The 18729-nt window shown below is 37.1% G+C and overlaps 2 protein-coding genes across 11 annotated transcripts in view; one reads left to right on the forward strand and one right to left on the reverse strand.

Annotated features, from left to right (window-relative positions):
- L3MBTL3 (L3MBTL histone methyl-lysine binding protein 3) overlaps positions 1-16256 on the forward strand; it is a 77801-nt gene extending 61545 nt beyond the window's left edge. For all 8 annotated transcript variants that reach the window (XM_021540729.4, XM_085575141.1, XM_021540728.4 and 5 more), the window contains exons 17-22: positions 1007-1153; positions 2546-2710; positions 6294-6385; positions 10906-11069; positions 11842-11904; positions 14372-16256. In XM_021540729.4, the coding sequence (XP_021396404.3) occupies positions 1007-1153; positions 2546-2710; positions 6294-6385; positions 10906-11069; positions 11842-11904; positions 14372-14515 (775 nt within the window). In that variant the 3' untranslated portion in view covers positions 14516-16256. The remainder of the gene's footprint in view (positions 1-1006; positions 1154-2545; positions 2711-6293; positions 6386-10905; positions 11070-11841; positions 11905-14371) is intronic.
- Positions 12622-18729, reverse strand: part of SAMD3 (sterile alpha motif domain containing 3) — a 41749-nt gene continuing 35641 nt past the window's right edge. Inside the window, exons 11-12 of one of the 3 annotated variants that reach the window (XM_085575145.1) lie at positions 18281-18493; positions 12698-16091 (exon numbers count right to left, since the gene is read on the reverse strand). In XM_085575145.1, the coding sequence (XP_085431271.1) occupies positions 16050-16091; positions 18281-18493 (255 nt within the window). In that variant the 3' untranslated portion in view covers positions 12698-16049. Of the gene's footprint in view, positions 16092-18048; positions 18494-18729 lie in introns of those variants that run through there. The other 2 variants (XM_085575146.1, XM_077781759.2) reach the window with 2 other exon arrangements.

Below are 18729 nucleotides of genomic sequence, written 5' to 3' on the forward strand. Positions count from 1 at the left end.
CATGGGGTTTTTACCTTTTAGAATTATGGAAGTCATTGTAACAATGCAGGTGAGTAGGAAAGTGTAATTTCAAAATATAATGTCAAAGCTCATGAGCCATAAGGAGCATCATATTTATTACAGTCTGTCCTGTATCTTACATAGTTTTGAAAACTTGAGTGTGATGCTATTCACTATTGTAACATGTATATACTAGAGTGTAGGATATTATCATTGATGTGTTGAGTATGTGGTCTGGCTGACTAATCAATTGAGCACTGCAGAGCATTCTACTAAGGAAAAGTCCTAGTTCAGCCCCATGTGTTTTGGTTTGTGTTGCTGTTTTTCCCTATCCTGCTTCTTGTGGAAACACAGGTTTTCTGACTTTGGTACAACTTCCTCATTTCTTAGAGGAGTATTTACAAGTCATTGTATCAATGTTCATTGTCAAATTATTTCCCTAGCAGGAGTGCAGGGAAATAGGGAGTGTACAATGTTAAGAAAGACTGTAAAAATATCAGTCTCTTAATGGAGTATCACAAAATAGCATTTGCAAAGATGGGGCATTCACTGCAGTAATTCTTCATGTTTTGCCCTTGAAATGCAGCTTTTGTGTAGATGTAACATAATGGAAATATCTTCCATCACTTAAATAAATAACCATGGTAATAAGACTATATGAAGAGACACAGGTATAGTCAAAGGCATCCTGTGTTGTATGTATAAATACCATTAAAATTAAGAAGGAGCATGCTAAACATTTATCAAGCAATTTTCCACAGTGAATGTTGTAACAGAAATTAATACAATTTGTGTTACACAAGTTGCTGTCAAAAGGAAATGCAAAGTTGAGTTTTTTTATTTGATGGATTTATTAACATCTTAAAGTATAACTACTTACTAAATTTTTAAAAATATTCTTTATATTAAGTTATTGCATCTACTTCCAGGAAATTCCAATGTCATTTTGTTTGAAATCAGTAAAGTGTCTGAGAATAAGGAATAATTGTTCTTCTTCAACTTCCAGTGCAGTCAGCTGTCCATATTCAGAGATGAACTTGAACAAAGAGAGCCTCTTACCTGACCGATTGAGTGGGGAGATGCCTGCAGCCAGTCCTATCCCCAGAAACAGAAAAGTGGAAACAAATGAAAGATCCACCTCTCCTGTAATCAAGTAATTATGATTGAAGCGATGTCCGTGACTAACAGCAGTATTTTATTTCTGTGTTCTCCAATTCTATTTATAACTGTGCAATGACTGAATGGTTTCAGAAAGGCCTGCCTATTTATCTACATTTTCATTTACAGGGAAGAAAAATATTTTTTTTCAGTTTTTCAGCCCTTATCAAAAAGGGCATGGAGCTGTCAAAGATTGAGACTGTTTTTACTGTCTATAGTTTAACAAAAGTTCAGTTTCATCTTCAGTGCAACTAAGTGGTTAATTGTAATTCAAAATTGAATGTTGACCAGTTGGTTTCACTTTAGAAAATTATTTCTTTGTGTTCCTTTTGTTTTCTGTAGTGGCATTATTGATGTGACTGTAAATTAATGTAGCTCTTTGAAGAACAGCCACTATTCTGTCATTACAGTGGGAGTGAGGAATCAAATTACTGGGACTGAGTTTTGCAAGAATAATGGTGAAGTCTGGGAGCTTTTAAACAGGAACACTGGATAAAAATAAAGGAGTGCGATAGCAAGATGATTATTTTCACATGATTACTTTATCTCAGAAATTGTGGCTACTGATTCCTGTGCTTATTTTGGGCTATAGGAGAAAATAGACAATTTAAGAAGAAAAGGAAAGGAAGAGGCTTTCCTTTCTTTTCAAGGGTTACATTAATGTAAATGTGAAAGGGTGAATGATGTGAAATGTGAAGATGTGAAGATTTCCAGTTCCCACTGTAATGACCACATATTTTCAATAGATGGTATTTCAGATTGCATTCTCAGAGACAGTTTCAGCTTTGTGCTTTAAAACCCAAAATGTTCTGCTGTCTAAGAGTTCTGCCTGATTTGATTGTTTTATATAAATGTAGGGTTTTAGAAATCTGAAGTGACTTAATTACTCCCTGGCAGGTAGCCTGCGTACCATTACAGTGAATCCACTAGCACCTTGAGCAAAGTCCTCAGTGGGAGGGACTGTGTCAAGTGCAGTGATTTTTCATTGTCCCAATTAAGAGGCTGCATAGAACACTTTAAAGGCTGCACAGTGATATGTTATGGGAGAGAAGGTATAGGAGGAAAATAATACCTCAAAGTGTTCTTGTGTAACAAATATTTGAAGTGGATAACTTATTATCACATGTATTATTAGACAAATTCTGTTCCTGTTGAATTGCCTAATCATTTTACCATTGACTTAAAGGAGAACAGAGTTCTTTATTTTGATTTCTGAAAATGTCAGGTATACAATTTTTTTAATGGTAAGTAAAAAAACTCTGTATTTCTTAACCAAAAAAATAAAAATTGAATAATTTCAGTTTACATTTCGTGCATAGAGAAAATTAATTAAACAACAGTATTGCTGCTTCCACTTCTAAACATTTTGTTAATTTGTTTTAAACAGTGACAGAAAATGCCCCAGCCCTGGTCATGTAGGTATGAAATCTTCACCTCACAATCGACCATCAGGGAAAACTGTACCAGAAACAACCAAGTTGGAAGATGCAGAAAATAACTCTCCTTGCAAGAAGCCCCTGTTATGCAATGTGAAAGAAAAGAAAGCACCTGGGTAACTCTCAGTTCCTTTCAAAGTATTGAGTGTTTGGAGTCAGTTCAAAATGCAACTTACAAAGCAAAGCAGTCCAGTGATTTGTGTGTGGAATTCTTAGAAGCCATGGGGAAGGAGGTGGAAGCTATTCATCTCTCTTTATCTTAGAAATAGAGGGGAAGGGAGTATCACAATATATATAAGAAAAAAGAAATACATGTCAGAGGAGAGGAAAAATATAATACAATTATTGGAAATTGAGATTCTCCTTCCTAGGTTTGTGTCTAAATTATTATATATATACAATTATGTACAAACATGGAAAAATTAAAATAATTATTTAATTTTCAGCATCTGGCATGCATTCTTGACAGAAAATGACATGAGAACTTTTTTATACCATAAATGTTATTCTCCAGTGCAAGTTTGGAAAGTATCTTTGAAGCTAAAAATACATAATTCAGTGTTTTCATGGGGATATGTGAGGCAATAGGATTCCCTACATTTTTAATTACTTACGGTACCACTACATTCTTTTATTGACTATTTTCAAACAGAAATAGATGACACCTTGGAAGATGATGTGTCATTTGTTACATATTTACACAAGCTTCATTTTGTGCTCATAATATATGAACTGTGTTAGCAATAGTAGTGTCTTGAGAGACAGAGACAGGAGAGTTGGTATTTTATGGTAAATAGCCCACAGTAAAGCTGATGATTGAAATGGAAATATTTTGTTCAGAGTTGGACTTTGATGATCTTTACTGGGTCCCTTCCAACTAAGGATAATAAACAGCATTCACTAGTCATACTCCAGTGAATTTAAACATTAAAAAAAATAATATGGCTGGAAGTGTAATTCTGAAATAACCTGTGTTAAAAAATAGTTGTAATTCATCATTTTAATCATACTTACAGTAAATTCACTTTTTTTTAGAAAAATACTTTGGCTTTACAGACTATCTCAAGATTAATTGAAGAAAAAAATCTTTTGTCTTTTATATTTTTAGAGGCTGTTACCTTTAGAAGACTTAAGATAACCAATACTTGTGCTATCTGTTCACTGTGTTGAGTCGGTTTCGTTAAGAGAATAAGTCTTGTGCCAGCTTTGAACTACCCAAAGAGTTTGCAGCTTGTGTTTCAACTGTTTGAATACATTGATGACTGGCTGCATTTTATCATCTGGCTTTCCTCATTCATTATGTATCCAGCAAAGTCATGGAGGACTTTCAGTTGAATAATCTCCCTTTGAAAAAGGCATGAAAAATAGTGTTCACAGCATTAGGTATATATGAACTGCTGGGGTTATAAAATATTGAGCATCTGCTTATTGCAATACCCAGTGGATTTTTTAGATGTGTATTCAAAGTACACATGCATAATTGAAGACATAGATACACACACTTGTGTGGTCTTTAGTTGCTGAGCTCATAGTGTGGATTTAATTATGTTTGACTTAGTTCAGTTGTGTATACCTTTGTATTCAAAGGTAATCTTTTGTTTCATAGAAGTCTTTCATTGAGGATCCAACCACAAATGATCCCAAACATGAGTTTTATTTTGTCATGTTAAATCTAAGTGGTACTCAGCTAATCTCTGGTTCCACTTACTCCTTTTCTTTTTTCTCTCTCTCGTTATTTTTTTGCCTCTCTATGCATCAAACAAGAAAATTTTGGTTTGCAAAAATACAATTATGTACGTAAGTACTGCAGAGCGTCCCTCTAGAATGTTCCTGAGATTAAAAGTCATGATAAAAATTACATGCCTACAGCATATTCAATTTTGAAATATCTTCAGAGGAGCAAAAGAATTTCACTGTAATAAAAATTCTATACTGGAAATCTTTACAGGGAGGGAAGCTGAACACTCAGACTTGGGAATCAAATTATACTGGCTCTTAAAACAATTCAATTTGTCTTCCAGCCTCTTACTCAAAACTTTCAATTCATGATACAGTCGTATTTAACTAATGAGGTCAAATTTCTGTATGTATGCTGCTATGAAAATTGCCCTCAAGAAAATAGGGAGGTACTTGTTTCCTCACAGGATTTGGTCATTTCTCTTCCTTAACAAAATTACAGCTGTCATTTCCTTTGCCTTTGGAATTAATTGCACTATTTATTTTAGCGTGTTATTTTAGAAAGTTTCCTGTGTTAAATAAGTTTTAAGTGAATAAGTCTTTCTGAGGAAAATACTGTGAAGAAATCCTTTGTGGCACAAGAGGTTGTGCCTGCTGTATGCATTCCACTGGTATTGGTTGTTATACTATTATTTTTGTCCTGTCATACTAAAAAGGCTGGATTTCCTGATCTGCAGTGTTAATTTTGCACCATTAGTAGTGTGATAATTACTTTTCTGTTGAAGTCAGTGAACCTGAAGCTCCTACTTAATTTAGCCACAAATGTTTTCTTGTATGTAATGTATAAAAGATATTCAACAATATAAATGTAAACAGTGGAATTAAATAGGTCTGTTTCTTCTATGGATTTGTACTAATCTTGATGCCTAACAAAGTGTTAATTGTGCATCTGCTTTTCATCTGTGATTTTGACATTTGTTAAGGTCTTCTTGTTGGCTCCTTCTGTGGTAGATAGCAAAGCAACAGCTCATATAGTAGTGGGATTTCTTGTAGTCTTGACTCTAAGAATCATTCTGTCTGGTGGCAATTTTTAGAAAATGCTCATTTGTAATTAGCATCTCCAAGTGCTTGGAGTATCTGTGATGGCTTAGTAAGAATTGGCCAAAGTGTTCTGAAATTCTTAAAAAGCAGAAGAAAGTATACACATAATGTCATCAAATTCATATGACTTCACATTTGTAAGAAACCAGGATGTACCAGAAAATACATCTGGAAATACCTTCTGAAGGCAGAGTTTGAAAAGGAACTTCCCAAGAGATGACTTTAAGATGGGAATGTATACGCCCCACGCATCCCCACCTTGAGAAATTCCCTTATTTCCACATCTCTTGCCCAGTTTTTCTTGACAGGAGAAAGACATTCCCTCTCTGCAAATTTTTGGTCTGGCAAACTTAGGGAGCAGCTGGGTAAGAAGTAATGCAAAAGCAAATGCAAAGGAATATATATATTTTCAGTGATATTTTTGGGATCATTAGCAGCTGCACAACAGGGTGTCAGTAACTGTACTGACAAGACGTTGATGCCCTGTAGAGATGAATGTTGGGCAGAGGAAAAGGAGTAAGTGTTATTTCAGACAGCTCCTGAAAATGGCCTGCATAACCAGCCAGGCTTTGTAGGACATGCAACTATAAATGTGGGTTTCACTCTTCCCATCTTATGATACAGACACATCCACTGCCTCCATTTGTGTATTTTTCAGTTTCAGTTATTAAATCAAGTGTGTTGTTATTGTTTACTTAATCTTAGTTTACACTATTCTTGAGCCTTCTTTGCAAAATTCATGTCAGTAGTCATGCCATTCTGTGTAAGTCAGAAATAAGTTCCTTTCTTTATTTTATAATGATACAGCATCCTTTGTGTGGGAATCCTGGTGTGTCAATAGTATTGCTAGCAAAAGATGTCATCATGCTTAATGATTTCTCATGATGTATTAATAAAAATTGAACATCTTCTTTTCCTCAGTGGAGTACTACAAACAAAGGATGCCATAAAGCACAAAGAGTGTGAAGATGAGGAGACAGAAAATAAGCCGCTCATTTCAAATGAAATCAAAGGTAAATTGGCAGTTTTTCATTTGTTTCAGATGAAAATCTGCAGAAGTAAACAAGTGTGATGTCCCTTGAAATTTTCATGAAACTCTATTGCAAATTATTTTCCATATTAACTGTCTGTGTCCAAGAATTTTTTGACAGCAACACTTTCAGTGCTGTGTCCTGGTTTGGGACAAATTTAGAAGGGAACTTCCAAAGGGATGTTCCTGAAAGGGCAAAATTCAGCAGCCTTTCCCCCTTTCTGTTGGGGAGATTATCTTGTAATCATCAAAGCTTTTCCAAGAACTTTATTACAGGTGTAAAGATGAGTGCAAAATTAATAGCAATATAAAAAAAACTCATTTCAATGATGTTTTTCCACTGACTTTTCAAATAGTTTATTAAACCAGTCTGAATTATAAAGGTACAGAATTAACTTATTGCCTAAAAAATGTATTGAAAGTTGAAGCATTTACACATTACACATATAATGCAAAATTAAGGTGACTTACTTAACCCAGCCTCAGTCTTGTTGAGGGTGATAGCCAGATTGTGATTTCTCATTAGTGAGACAGGAAAGTTCTCATATGGTCTCCAAAGATTTCTTTCAGTGTGGACTTTCCTTCTGTTCCGTGATTCTGTGTGACTGTATGTACTGCTGTAGCAAAACTCTTGGCTGTTCACAGATAAGTTTTACAGATTGAAGCAGCACAAATCCAGAATATCAGTTTTATATTTAGTAATTTTTTCACATGTGAACCTTAGTATCCGGCTTGTTATTAGACTGAGTCAGTGCATTGTTGCCATGCAGCTTTGCTACAATAATTTTATTAATTGATACAAGGTCAATGCAAGTTAAGTATCTTAATTTCTTAATCTTAATTCCTTGTATTTTTATATTATTTTCTTCAGGAAATTTTTGTACAACAGTTCGTAAAGTTTTCATCAAAATTGAGTAATTGGCTTGGGTAACTCTTCAAGAGCTACATGTCTTGCCTTTTAAGTGAGCTCATTTCTGTAAAATGCAGGGAATTCTTTGAGACTAGTAGAGCTTGCATAAAGACAAAATTAAGGTAATGGTTTATTTTTAAATATTCACCTGATTCATTTTCTTAATCTTAAGACATTATTTATCTGCCAGTACTTTTCTGATAGATCTGAGGCACTCTGGTGAGCGTGTAAAATCGGAGAGATTCCGTCTATTGTAGGAGCTGTGGAAAAGCTGTGTTTTGAAACATGTAGTTCAGAATTCTAGAGAAAATTAAGCATTAAAAGAAGCAAGTCTCTAAGGCAAATAGAAGAGACTTTTTAGTAATTTTTAGCTATTTTGTTTCAGCAGGAAGGAAACACGCAGCTTTGATGTTAACCTTTACATTATTTGACACAAACAAAAAAAATTCAAATAATTGGGAGCATTTTAAATTGTCTGGTATTGTTCTTTTAATTATAAGAAAACTGGCCTGATTTTGTGAAGCATTTTGAGTTTGACAAAATTGACTGTTTTTCGCCAACAACCTCTGCTTGCTAGGTTCTTACATAGTTAGATTTAGGAAAATAGAACTATTTTCTATTCTATTTAGGAAAATAGAAAAGAAAATTTTCTTATATTATTGTCTGGAAAAGTTATCCTTTTTAAACACAATGTTATTATGTGTTTAAGTAGGATGGCACATTTAAGCTGTACGTTGAAAATGGATCATTAGGTTCTTGCTATCATAGTCATGGAAAGCTCAAGATAAAATAATTGTGAATTTATGAACTGTCACTGTTGATACCTGTGCTTGTTGCCCTGATTTTTTGGCATGTCAGGTGCATTGTTATTCCTCAGCCTACTTTTGCCACATTCACTTGACCCTACTGATAGCTTTATCAAATGTGTACTTCTGTCTTCCCTCTGTTTGAAAAAAGATAATTTGGAGCTAAAGAACTCCAATAAAATCACTGCCCCTTTATACTAACTTTTTTATGGGCATAAATCTTGTGCTTAAAAACATTATATATGCTATGAGCTACACACATGCAGGAGGCATTGGGCAGTGTTAATGGTATCTCAATAATGCTAGAAAATATTTGCCACTTACCTTCTATGAAATATAAGTTTATATTTTGTTCTGTGGTAACTCGCTAAGAAGACAGAGATGAACTATCAGAGAGAAGGATAACAAGGTGGCATAAAGTAAGAACAATGTAAAGGCAGGTGGGCTGATGGTGAAGCAAAATGTCAGCAGAGAAGCCATGGTTTAGGTTTAAAAGCTTGAACTTTGTGCATCTGGCTGCTATCTCGTGAAGCTGGCAAGCAGATTTTGTTTCTTCACTTAAGTGGTTGAAGAAGCTGTTCGTGGCTCTGTGATGGCTAACCTCTGGTGCCACTCAAGTTACTCTTCTCCTAAATGTTCCAGTTGAGACATAACTTGGAATTTATCTCATATTTTCTATGGCCCAGAAAGACAGATTGCCTCTCTATGGGAAGCAGGGCGTGCAGAGTGAGAAATACTCCAGAGCATGTGGGTAGGGAAAACTTTCAACTATCTGGTATTAGAGATGTAGATTGTAGCTAAAGTGGTGTGTTCTTGGCTTCCTGTTACAAGGTTACCCACACTAAATCGAAATTTCTCTTTTTTTTTTTTTGCTGTTGTGGCTATATCTGCCTCAGGGCTAGGAACTTCCTTTTTTTCTTTTTTTTTTTTTTTTTTCCCATCTACTTGAGTAAACTGGCACTTTACATGCTCCATTTGTGCTCTCTGGAGATACTACAGAGACTGAGAATGCTGCTCACTGTGCCTGTACCTGTGTGCTGTTGTGTGCATACATACATTTAAATGTGTGAATACATGGTGTGATTTATGTGGTATCTTCTTCACACAGCATTATAGTCTGCTATTTATGTGGCACTATCAATATGCATGTTTTGTTAATGAAAGGAAAAAAATAGCTGAACACTTAACATTTTCAACTCTTGAGAGACCTTGTCTAGAAGGAAAATATCAGAGGGTAAGGATGGGGAGGGGATTTGAGAAAACAATTAGAAAGATACTGTTCAGTAAAATATGCTTTACATTCAGCAGAGTTGCTACCTTTCACATTCCTTCCTCATTGAGATTCTTATTAGTATTAGAGGCTCTAAGGAGCATTTGTAAAACAACAGTGAAGTGTAAAAAGACATTTAGGGAACTATTTGAAGAATGAGAATATAATGGTTAAGGAGTCTTTTTAAAAAAATGAATGAATGGGCTGACAGTGATGGCTTAAGAGTCAACTTTAGAATAATAGGCATTAATATGAAATGAGGATAAATCTTGAAAGTAACAAAAAATTAGGCTAGAGGAGCAGAACAACACAAGCAAATGTAATAACATCCTATGTTAGGTGTATTATAGATCAGCCCCACTGTGCTGGCAAAAATCCATAATGGGAATTGGTGCAAATGTGTGAAACTAGAACAGTAAGGGTTGGGAGAACGTGTGGTTAATAGCAGCTTCTCAAAAATGAAAGTAGAATGGAACTGCAACAGAAATTAACAATCCAAACAAAAATAACATAGGGATTTGTGAGTAACTGCATGAATCATGTCACTAAGAGTACCTTGTCATTGTAACTGCATGAACCATTAGGCATTAAGAGTATTTTGTTGACTGTTCCTTAAGAAGTGAATTTCAGAGGTTTTCCACAATTTTGTTGGCAATTGGGAAGCCCTTGGGCCTGAGTTCAGAGAGCAGGCACGTTGCTTTCACACTGCCAATGTATCTAAATGAACAGGGATGTCATGTGCAGTTTGACATCACTCAAGGTATGACTCTTCACTCTTTCCTGCTGCACACATCTGCAGCTGCTGCTTTCCTCCAGACAACAGCAGCATGTGTCTGAAGACACCCTCCCACCAGTACATTACCTTTGGGGACAGTGGGATGGGAGATCATTCCTTCCATTATGGATGAGTGAGATAAAATGCAGCATGGAGGAGTTTAATGTTATTTTCCAAACAAAACATTCAATTAAAGTGGAAGCAGAGAATTTGCAGAGATTTGCGTTTTTTCCTCAGAAGAACTGAAAAACATTTTGTTGTGGATGAGCCATAAATGTTGTGTGGGTTGGAACTGTATAACTGATTCACTTGGAATTTTGTAGCAGTGCAGTGCTGCTTTTGATTTTCTAACAGCTAAACCCCAAAATTAAGTTAATTTTTGTATTGCTGTACTACTATTAAATGTGTTATTTATTATACCAAAATATTTAAAATTGTTTGACCTTTGGTGTGTTATGCTAACAGCTCTGATGGCATGGAATTGTGCTGTGTTGAAAGAGAATCCTTCCATGTAGGAGTAGTTATATTTATAGAGAGTCAATGTAATGATAGTCATACTACTGGAAGAACAGTCATGGCACTTCCAATTCTGATATGGCATTCATGGCATTTTTCTAGTCAAGCAAAACAGTACAGCTTGTGTAAGGAGGCCCATGAATAGAAATTAATGTGCTTTTACCAAGACTGATCTCATCATCAACTGAGGGATTTAATTCTTGTTTCTTGCTTCCTGTTGCTGAAGATGTTGAAGAACCCAGCACGCAGAGGCTTCTCTCTCAACCAGTTATTGTGTCTTCTAAGTTGCAAATCCCTGGCCTACCCTTGCGCTGGGAGCAGCAGAGCAAGCTCCTTCCAAGTGTAGCTGGGATCCCAGCCAGTAAAGTTTCTAAGTGGAGTACAGATGAGGTAGGTTCCCTCTTTGTCTTCTATCTTATTACCACTGTCCTTGAAGGCTGATTCAGAGTTTTAGATTATCCCCATAGATTAAGAATAATACATGAGTACTCAGAGGATTAGACTCAGCCAGTCCTAATGTAAATGATCCCCAAAATGCTCATTCCACTGCCATACAGCCCCAGAAGCAGAAGTATTAATTCATATGTGTATTGATACAGGTAAATATGTGTATATATATAAAAGCATATTCATTGGTATTGTAAAGAGAAGTGCTAAATGTACGGCCCAGCATATCGAGTGCTTATGGTCTCCACTACCAACATCTAGTCCCCACACAAACATTCTGGAGGAATGGACCCAAGTGTAGGGGTCTGCATGAAGCAAGGAGCTATTTCTGGTGCATAGTTTGGATGTGGCACACTGCTTTGGAGAGTGAGAATATAGTGCAGAGAGGAACTGTATGGATATGGTCAGGCCATAATACCTGATTTTAAGATTAGAGACTCTGTTCAGGTATGTAACAATGCTTGGACAGACAGAATCCTATCATTGCTTTACATTCACAAGTACCTGTGACTGCTCTCTGCACCTGAGGCAGTCTGATCTCATTTAATCAGAGAAAAAAAGAAGTATGACCCTATGCACTTACAGAAGAAGGTGGAACTCCTAATATGAGACTGTAAAAACAATAGCTAAAAGACTTTAATGATTGTCAGCCTTACAGACTATTTTGAGAAAACATGTGTCTTACTGAATCTTTTGTTGTATGCTTTGGTGGCAGGTCTCTGAATTTATACGAAGCTTACCAGGATGTGAAGAACATGGCAAGGTGTTTAAAGATGAGGTGCGTGAATTTTATTTCAAAAAGACAGAGACAACAAAGCTTGGTAGAAATACATATAAATTAGTAGGATGAAGTGTATGGAATCATAGAATCATCAGGGTTAGAAGATATATTTAAAATACTAGGTCTAACCCTCCAACCCAGCACTGTCCCTCTAATCTCTAAACCTTATCAACCATCACCAGGTCCATATGCCTCTTAAACTCTTCCAGGGATAGTGACTACACCACCTCCCTGGGCAACCCATTTCAGTGCCACATTGTGTAAAGTCAGATGCAAATGTATGGAAGATTAGGTTGGTTTTCAGGTCATGAAGTAGGAAGAAAGTAAAGAAAAAAACAGTCAAGTGTCAGCCAGGTGTTTTTTCAACTTTGTTCGTGACAATTGAAATTACTTACAAACTGTGATTTACTACTGTTCTCTCTTCATCTGGTTGGGCAAGATTTATAAGCAAGTATGTTATTTTAGTTCTCCAGGATGGTAATAAGTTAAATAAAGCAGAACAGTGGTTCAAGATAACAATTTCTTAAAACTCATTGCATCTTGTCTGATCACATTTAGCTATTGATGCTCTTCCTCTTGATGTAGCCAGTTTATGAATGTGATTTAACTGAGCGGGAATTGAGAAGATCTGAAGGTTCTGAGGTTCAAAGGAGATGTACTCACTCTGTGAACATGCCAGGTGTGCATTTCTGTCATCTGAGAAGATTTTTTTTTCAAAGTTGTCATTAGGAATGGATAGGGCTTTTAGATACATTAGGCCTTATAAACTAGGTTGTCTTTTTTTTTTTTTCTGCTCAGAGGTTTGTTATTCCTGTTAATGCTTAACTTCAAGAAGGCAGTTTGATCAAAGATGTCGGAGTGTTCAGGTGCTTATCCCAGCCAGATGACCTGAATGGGCAGAGTCAGCCAGCCTTTCAAGTGAAGAATAATTTTGGTGCTTAGACTTGGGAAGGCAGCTCCTGAGGAAAATGCATACAGATGGCCCTGCTAATCTCCGGCAACAGAAGTTTTCAAGCTGTGCTGTAGACTGTAATGACTATCATAGCTGCTTATCCAAGGACTGAGAGGCTGCATCTCTGGGCATTTGGCACTAGCTCAGATGTTGAGCATTTTACTATTCAAGCCTCGATCATCCCCTAGGCCACTTAGGGTGTCTCATCAATGAATTTAGAAATAAAAGTTGGCATATTGCTAATCAAGCCAGCAAGTGCCCTGGAGATGCTGAATCCTAACATTTTCATTCTCAGAGGTGTGAGAAACTATTTCCCTTCTTTAGGATTCAGCCTCTCAGGCTTTGTCAGTGACTAGTAAATTAAGTGTCCCCCACTGAGGTCAGTGAGGTCATTGAGGCATGGACTGGCTGACATCAGTAGGTAGAAGATGCTGGTTCAGACTTCTACTATGGAAATGAACCCTCAGCCTGCTTCTGTTAAGATGCTTCAGTTTTTTATTTGGGGGGCTCCAAGTTCACACACTTCGAGTTCTGAGCCCACCAAGTCTGGCTTTGTGTACAAAATGAGTAGAAAGTAATTGTTGCTTACCACGTGGTGCTGTTCTGACTGCAGTGTTCCTCAACTTAGAGTGCTGGTGTGACTTTGCAGCATATCTGAGTCAGAAGACTTGTTTCCTAGCCCTACAGAAATTTAGTCTGTTTTTATCTCAGGTTAGTATCTTTAAGGCTAAACAGTGCTCCTGTCTAACCACAGTTGCATTTTATGTATAGCTATCCAGCTTACACTGAAAGTTTACCTATAGATACCTAAGTGATCCAAAGGTTACATGGGAAATGTTGGCCCCATTGAAGCCCCTAAAGTGAGGACCCTGGGGGCTCTTCCTGATGGGATTTAGCACCCCTGCTTCGAGAGTGATTTGCTTACAGGAGAATGTTCATTTGTAATGTTTAGCAAAATATCAACAACACAAAGAAAAAATATTCAGTATTTTGAAATGTTCTGTTATGATTGTGTCAAAGAGGCAGTTTTATTAGCCTGGCCCTTATTTTCATCCAGGATCAAATTCATTTCAGTTTGCTATTTAGTGAGCAAAGAAGTGGTGGCCTGAAGGGGATTCCAGCTCTGTAGCTGGGAGTGAGATCCAGAAGCTTCTCCTATGGCTGCTTGCATAAAAGGAATAGCTAAGATGTTTAAAAGTATTGCTGTGCTTCAGTATAGTTGAATTATACTTAATTTATCCACTTTACTTTTTAATAGGTTTTATATTGTCAGTATGAAAATGAGAACTGTTTAGCTAAAAATTAGCCAGATGGTTGTTTTAGAGCATAAAGAAGATCATCCTGTTCTCTTAGACTAGCTGATTTGTCTAAAGGTTGAAATCAAAGCTCTCTTGAAAGCATTTGAAAGTGCTTGTATTCAGCCAAGTTACTGGGACTTTTCATGTTTTCTGAAACTTTTATACTTCTGCACTGTCAGACCTCTTAATAGCTTTGTGTGTTTTTCTTTTAAAGCAAATTGATGGAGAAGCATTCCTGCTAATGACCCAATCAGACATAGTCAAAATAATGAGCATTAAACTGGGACCAGCCCTAAAAATCTTTAATTCCATTCTGATGTTCAAAGCTGCAGAGAAAAACTCGCACAATGAACTTTGAAGATAATGGAAAATGTGCACGAACCAGCTTTCTCCACTGGAGCTCATGTTTTATTCAAAGCACAAAGACTCACTGGAAGTGTTGAGTAAGGACTCTCAGAAAGGAAGAAACTTAGGTTCAGCACTGGTGGACTATTTATATTCTCCTGGAGCCAGTACACATCTGAATCCTTCTGGGAAGTGTTCAAGCTTTTGGGAAGGTACTGTGTAACAACCGAGTCAGCTGGTCTTATTTACCAAACTAATGGCGCTAATTCTCCATGGATGGTTAGGATCCCTAACTCTCTCTGGACATCAAGAAAACCTTCATTAATTATTTATGCTGTATTATATAAGGGAACGTTAATATTTTCTAAGGATTCTTGAATCGTACTTCATGTACCCATTTTACTTTTTGGAAGATTTTACTTCATTTTATCAAAATAAAAATTGATCAGCCAAAAAATTAGGCTACAGGTAGCCAGATGAGACTGTTATGGCTAATGTGTATTTGTGCCATAGTTTGAAAATGAAACACTTAATGTTACATATGTGACACTTTATGCTACAGCATATTACTTTACAGATAATAAAACTGTCTGTTTGCTTGTAACAAAACAAACCTTGTTGGGGTTGAAATTATAATGCTTTTTTGATAACTGAATGTTTTTACTTTTGCACGATTACAAAAATGTTACGTGAGTTTTGCCACCAGCATCTTTAATGTATTTTATCAAAAGACCAGTATAGAGAAGGCTGCAACTGAAAAATAAAGTTTGACTTCATAGAAGATTTTTGTTTATGCTGCACAATAGACTCCCAGCCATTTACATGGAGTCTGCTACAGTTTTTCAGAACGTGGAAGAAAATAGGGGTATTTTGAGGCAAGGAAATTAGCAGAAAAGAAATTACATTCAATCATGTCTGCACTTCCCAGTCTTCAGCATAGTTACCACAACAATGGAGAAAAACTGTGCTCAAGCAAGGACTGCTACCCTGGTTTCAGATTCAACAGAGGTTTGTTTTCCCAGGGGTGGGAGAATTATTTTTCTCACCACTTTCTAGGTGGAAACTCTGATTTGTAAATGAATAAGGCATATGGGGAAAGGCAAAGCACAGGGAAAAGGATACTTACATGCTTGTGGTGCACCGGCACATGCTAGGTGTAAAATACATGCAATTCACAAGGTCATTAGCAGGCGGCAGATGCCACCAGCAGGTACTGAGGTGAGGCGACCTCCTTTCTGGGAGGGTTATTAGAGGGGAAGTCGCTGCACGGGGTATATATACACGCAAGATGTAGACCAGATGCACTTTATATGGGAGAAAGCCTAGCTACCTGTGTACTGAGGATTGCTCCAGAATGTTACTTTGCAAGAAGAGAGAGAAGAGTTGGATCAGGTTTTTTGGCAGCCCTCTGTTTAGTGCTGCAGTGGGCAGCTGCTCAGCTGTAGAGCTGCGAACAAGCAGAACATTCCCATTGCACAGAGCTTGGAGAATGTTACATCTTCACACAGATTTTGCTAGGCTTTTCTTTGGCTGGAGTTCTTAAGTTTTCACTCTCTGTGTCCCTTCCAGATCATGTAGGTGACTGGTACCTGCCATAATACGAGGTGAAACAGGGTCAGTATTAAGTAAGTTGCATTGCTCTGTTAATTTCCTCCCATAGCATTACATAAATAATATTTTTACATTTTGTTCAATATGTGTACGTTCAAATTGCACTCTTATTGTACTACAATACAAATAAAACCTGAACTGGAGCCTCTGTTACCTTTGTGTGTGCCCAGGACTCCCAAATGAACCCAGCTGGTCCTGATGGATGTGGTGTGGAGTGATTCCTCACTGTAGCTCAGTGCAGCCAGGAGTTTTAAAAGAGCAACTGATCTATGGCTTGTGCCCTCTCCCTCAGCACTTACTCCCAAAGCTCACATCCTCCTGGCCATTTACAATCAGAATGCCATTTATAGCTCTGGACTTTGTCACCAGCAACAACTGAAGTTGCACAGGTAGATAAGTGAAAAGCCAAATTCTTCTGTTTTCTTTCATTCTCTCCTTCCATGTAGTTTACTTTCCTTTACCCCGTGTCTGTCCTGTGTGCCAGGTCTACAGCCTGCAGTGATAACCAACAAAGAGATTTGCAGCTCAACAGAGATTACCTGGGGATGATAACACCTCTCTGAATTTTTATATACAACTACTTACAAACTACTGTGGTTTAAGAAGTGGATTTAAGTTAATACTGTTTACAAGATGTAGAATAAACTGCACTTGAACACAATTTTTTACTCATGCAGCTATCACGTACAAGGAGGACATACATAATCCTTACTTTTGTATCCCATGTGATGAGGTAGCCGAGTGTAGCCACCTCTGTTACAAAAAGTACAGTCAACAAATTCACTTGGATTCTAAAACCACTCATCAGACCTACTGAATCTCTGAAATGGCATTGGTTTTTTGTTTTGTATCTGTGGTAGCCCAGCCCTCACTGATAAAGGTTCCCTGCATTCCATGGGAACCATGTGAAGCCTATAGCAGGATAATTTGGCCATCAAATGCAGCCATCCCCCCTCATCCTGAAGAATCTCCCACTGTAATCAACACCTTGGAGTCACCCCTGCCAAACTTAACCAGCCAGAATTTAACCAGTCACACTACCCAAAATTTAACAAAGCTTCTGTGATCTTCCAGGCTGTGTGTTTGAGAGTTTAAAGAATTATCATGACCACAGGTGCTACTTTGCCTATGCTGATAGTTTTGGAACTGGTGGGAGATTGGTCTCTAATAGAAAACAGTGTTTTAATAAAAAGCCAGTTTTTATTTCTAATTAATGCAATGGGTCCTGGCTGGTGTTCTTATCACCAGGCACTTGTCCAAAGCTGTGCACTGCCAGATAGTATCCCCTGGGATTTTCAGACAGGATTTAGGAATAGAGTGTTGGGAAAGAGAGAAAGCTGTGGAAGAAGAGAGGAGAGGGCTTCTACTCTGTGTGGGTGGACAGAGTCACCATGTGGAGAAAGCTGATTTTTTCCGGGGAAGAAATTCGGAAAGAAAATGAGGCATTCGCTCTTCAGCACCAAAGCTGTGGTTACCAATGTACATGGCAGCATCCCAGATAAGTAATTCTTGCTACTTTGAGAGCTCATGTTAGGATCCCTGCTTAGTAAATTCAAGATTAATGTTAAAACAGAATGTTTCATGCAAGAAGAAAACAGTAAAAAGTCATCATCCTGCAAACCGAAAATCAGGCCCACCATTTTAAACCACAAAAATTATTATATTATTATATTATATTTCAGCAATCATAATATTATGAAATAATGGTAATAAGTAAATGTTTAATTTGTGCCATTTCAAAATATTAACTATTACCATCTAAAGCAGTGAAATGCTTATATTGACTCATTATGTTTTTTAGTTCTTACAATCAAAATATCTGAATTTTTCAAATGCTCCATACAGAAAAATAATACATAACACATGAAGTAATCTAGAAAATTTTATTATCTCTAGACTGCTCTAAAATCTACATTTAAAATAATGAAACTGCTTGAGTTTTAATTTTTTTTAGAAGTAGCCAGTACAAGAATAAATGGAGGGCATTACTAAACATAACTTTTAAATATACATACACTTTCACTAGAAAGAATGGCACAAAGGGATATATTTTGATAAAATATCAAATACTTCTGAGAGGAGTGCTGGGTGCACCATTAGATACTGGACTCTTGGGTTCCTCCAGCCCTGTCTTTAACAGGGTGGGCAGGGATGCTGGGTTCCTCACCTCAAAGACCAGGGACTCCAGGAAGTTCAGTGTCCTGTGGATTCTCTTTGGGCATGGGATATCAAACACATGGAATGCAGCCACCAGTGCCGCCAGAGCCATGCTGCAGTCATTGAGCTGGGCTAACTCTTCCCTTTCTATGTACAGGGCAAACTCACAGGAATTCATGTTGAAGGGATTTTTCACTTCCAACACAGGTGTCACTGCCTTTACCTAAATTTAAAAAAGGGTATTTCAAATGATGCCACAACATTGCTACAATGAACAGATCAGAGAATGAAGTAAGCCTGATAACGCTGCTTTGAAGTTTGGTAGTATTTCTGTGAGTATTTCTATTCAAAAGGTAGGCTAATGTCACCTCTCCCAGAACTAAGCTGAGCCACCAAAAGGCCAGGTGATGTGCAGTTTATGAAAGGAAGAGATAACCAAGGCTGCTTGTTGGCTGTCTC

Source organism: Lonchura striata, chromosome 3 (assembly GCF_050655825.1).
Source record: "Lonchura striata isolate lonStrDom1 chromosome 3, ASM5065582v1, whole genome shotgun sequence".
Lineage (NCBI taxonomy): Eukaryota > Metazoa > Chordata > Aves > Passeriformes > Estrildidae > Lonchura > Lonchura striata.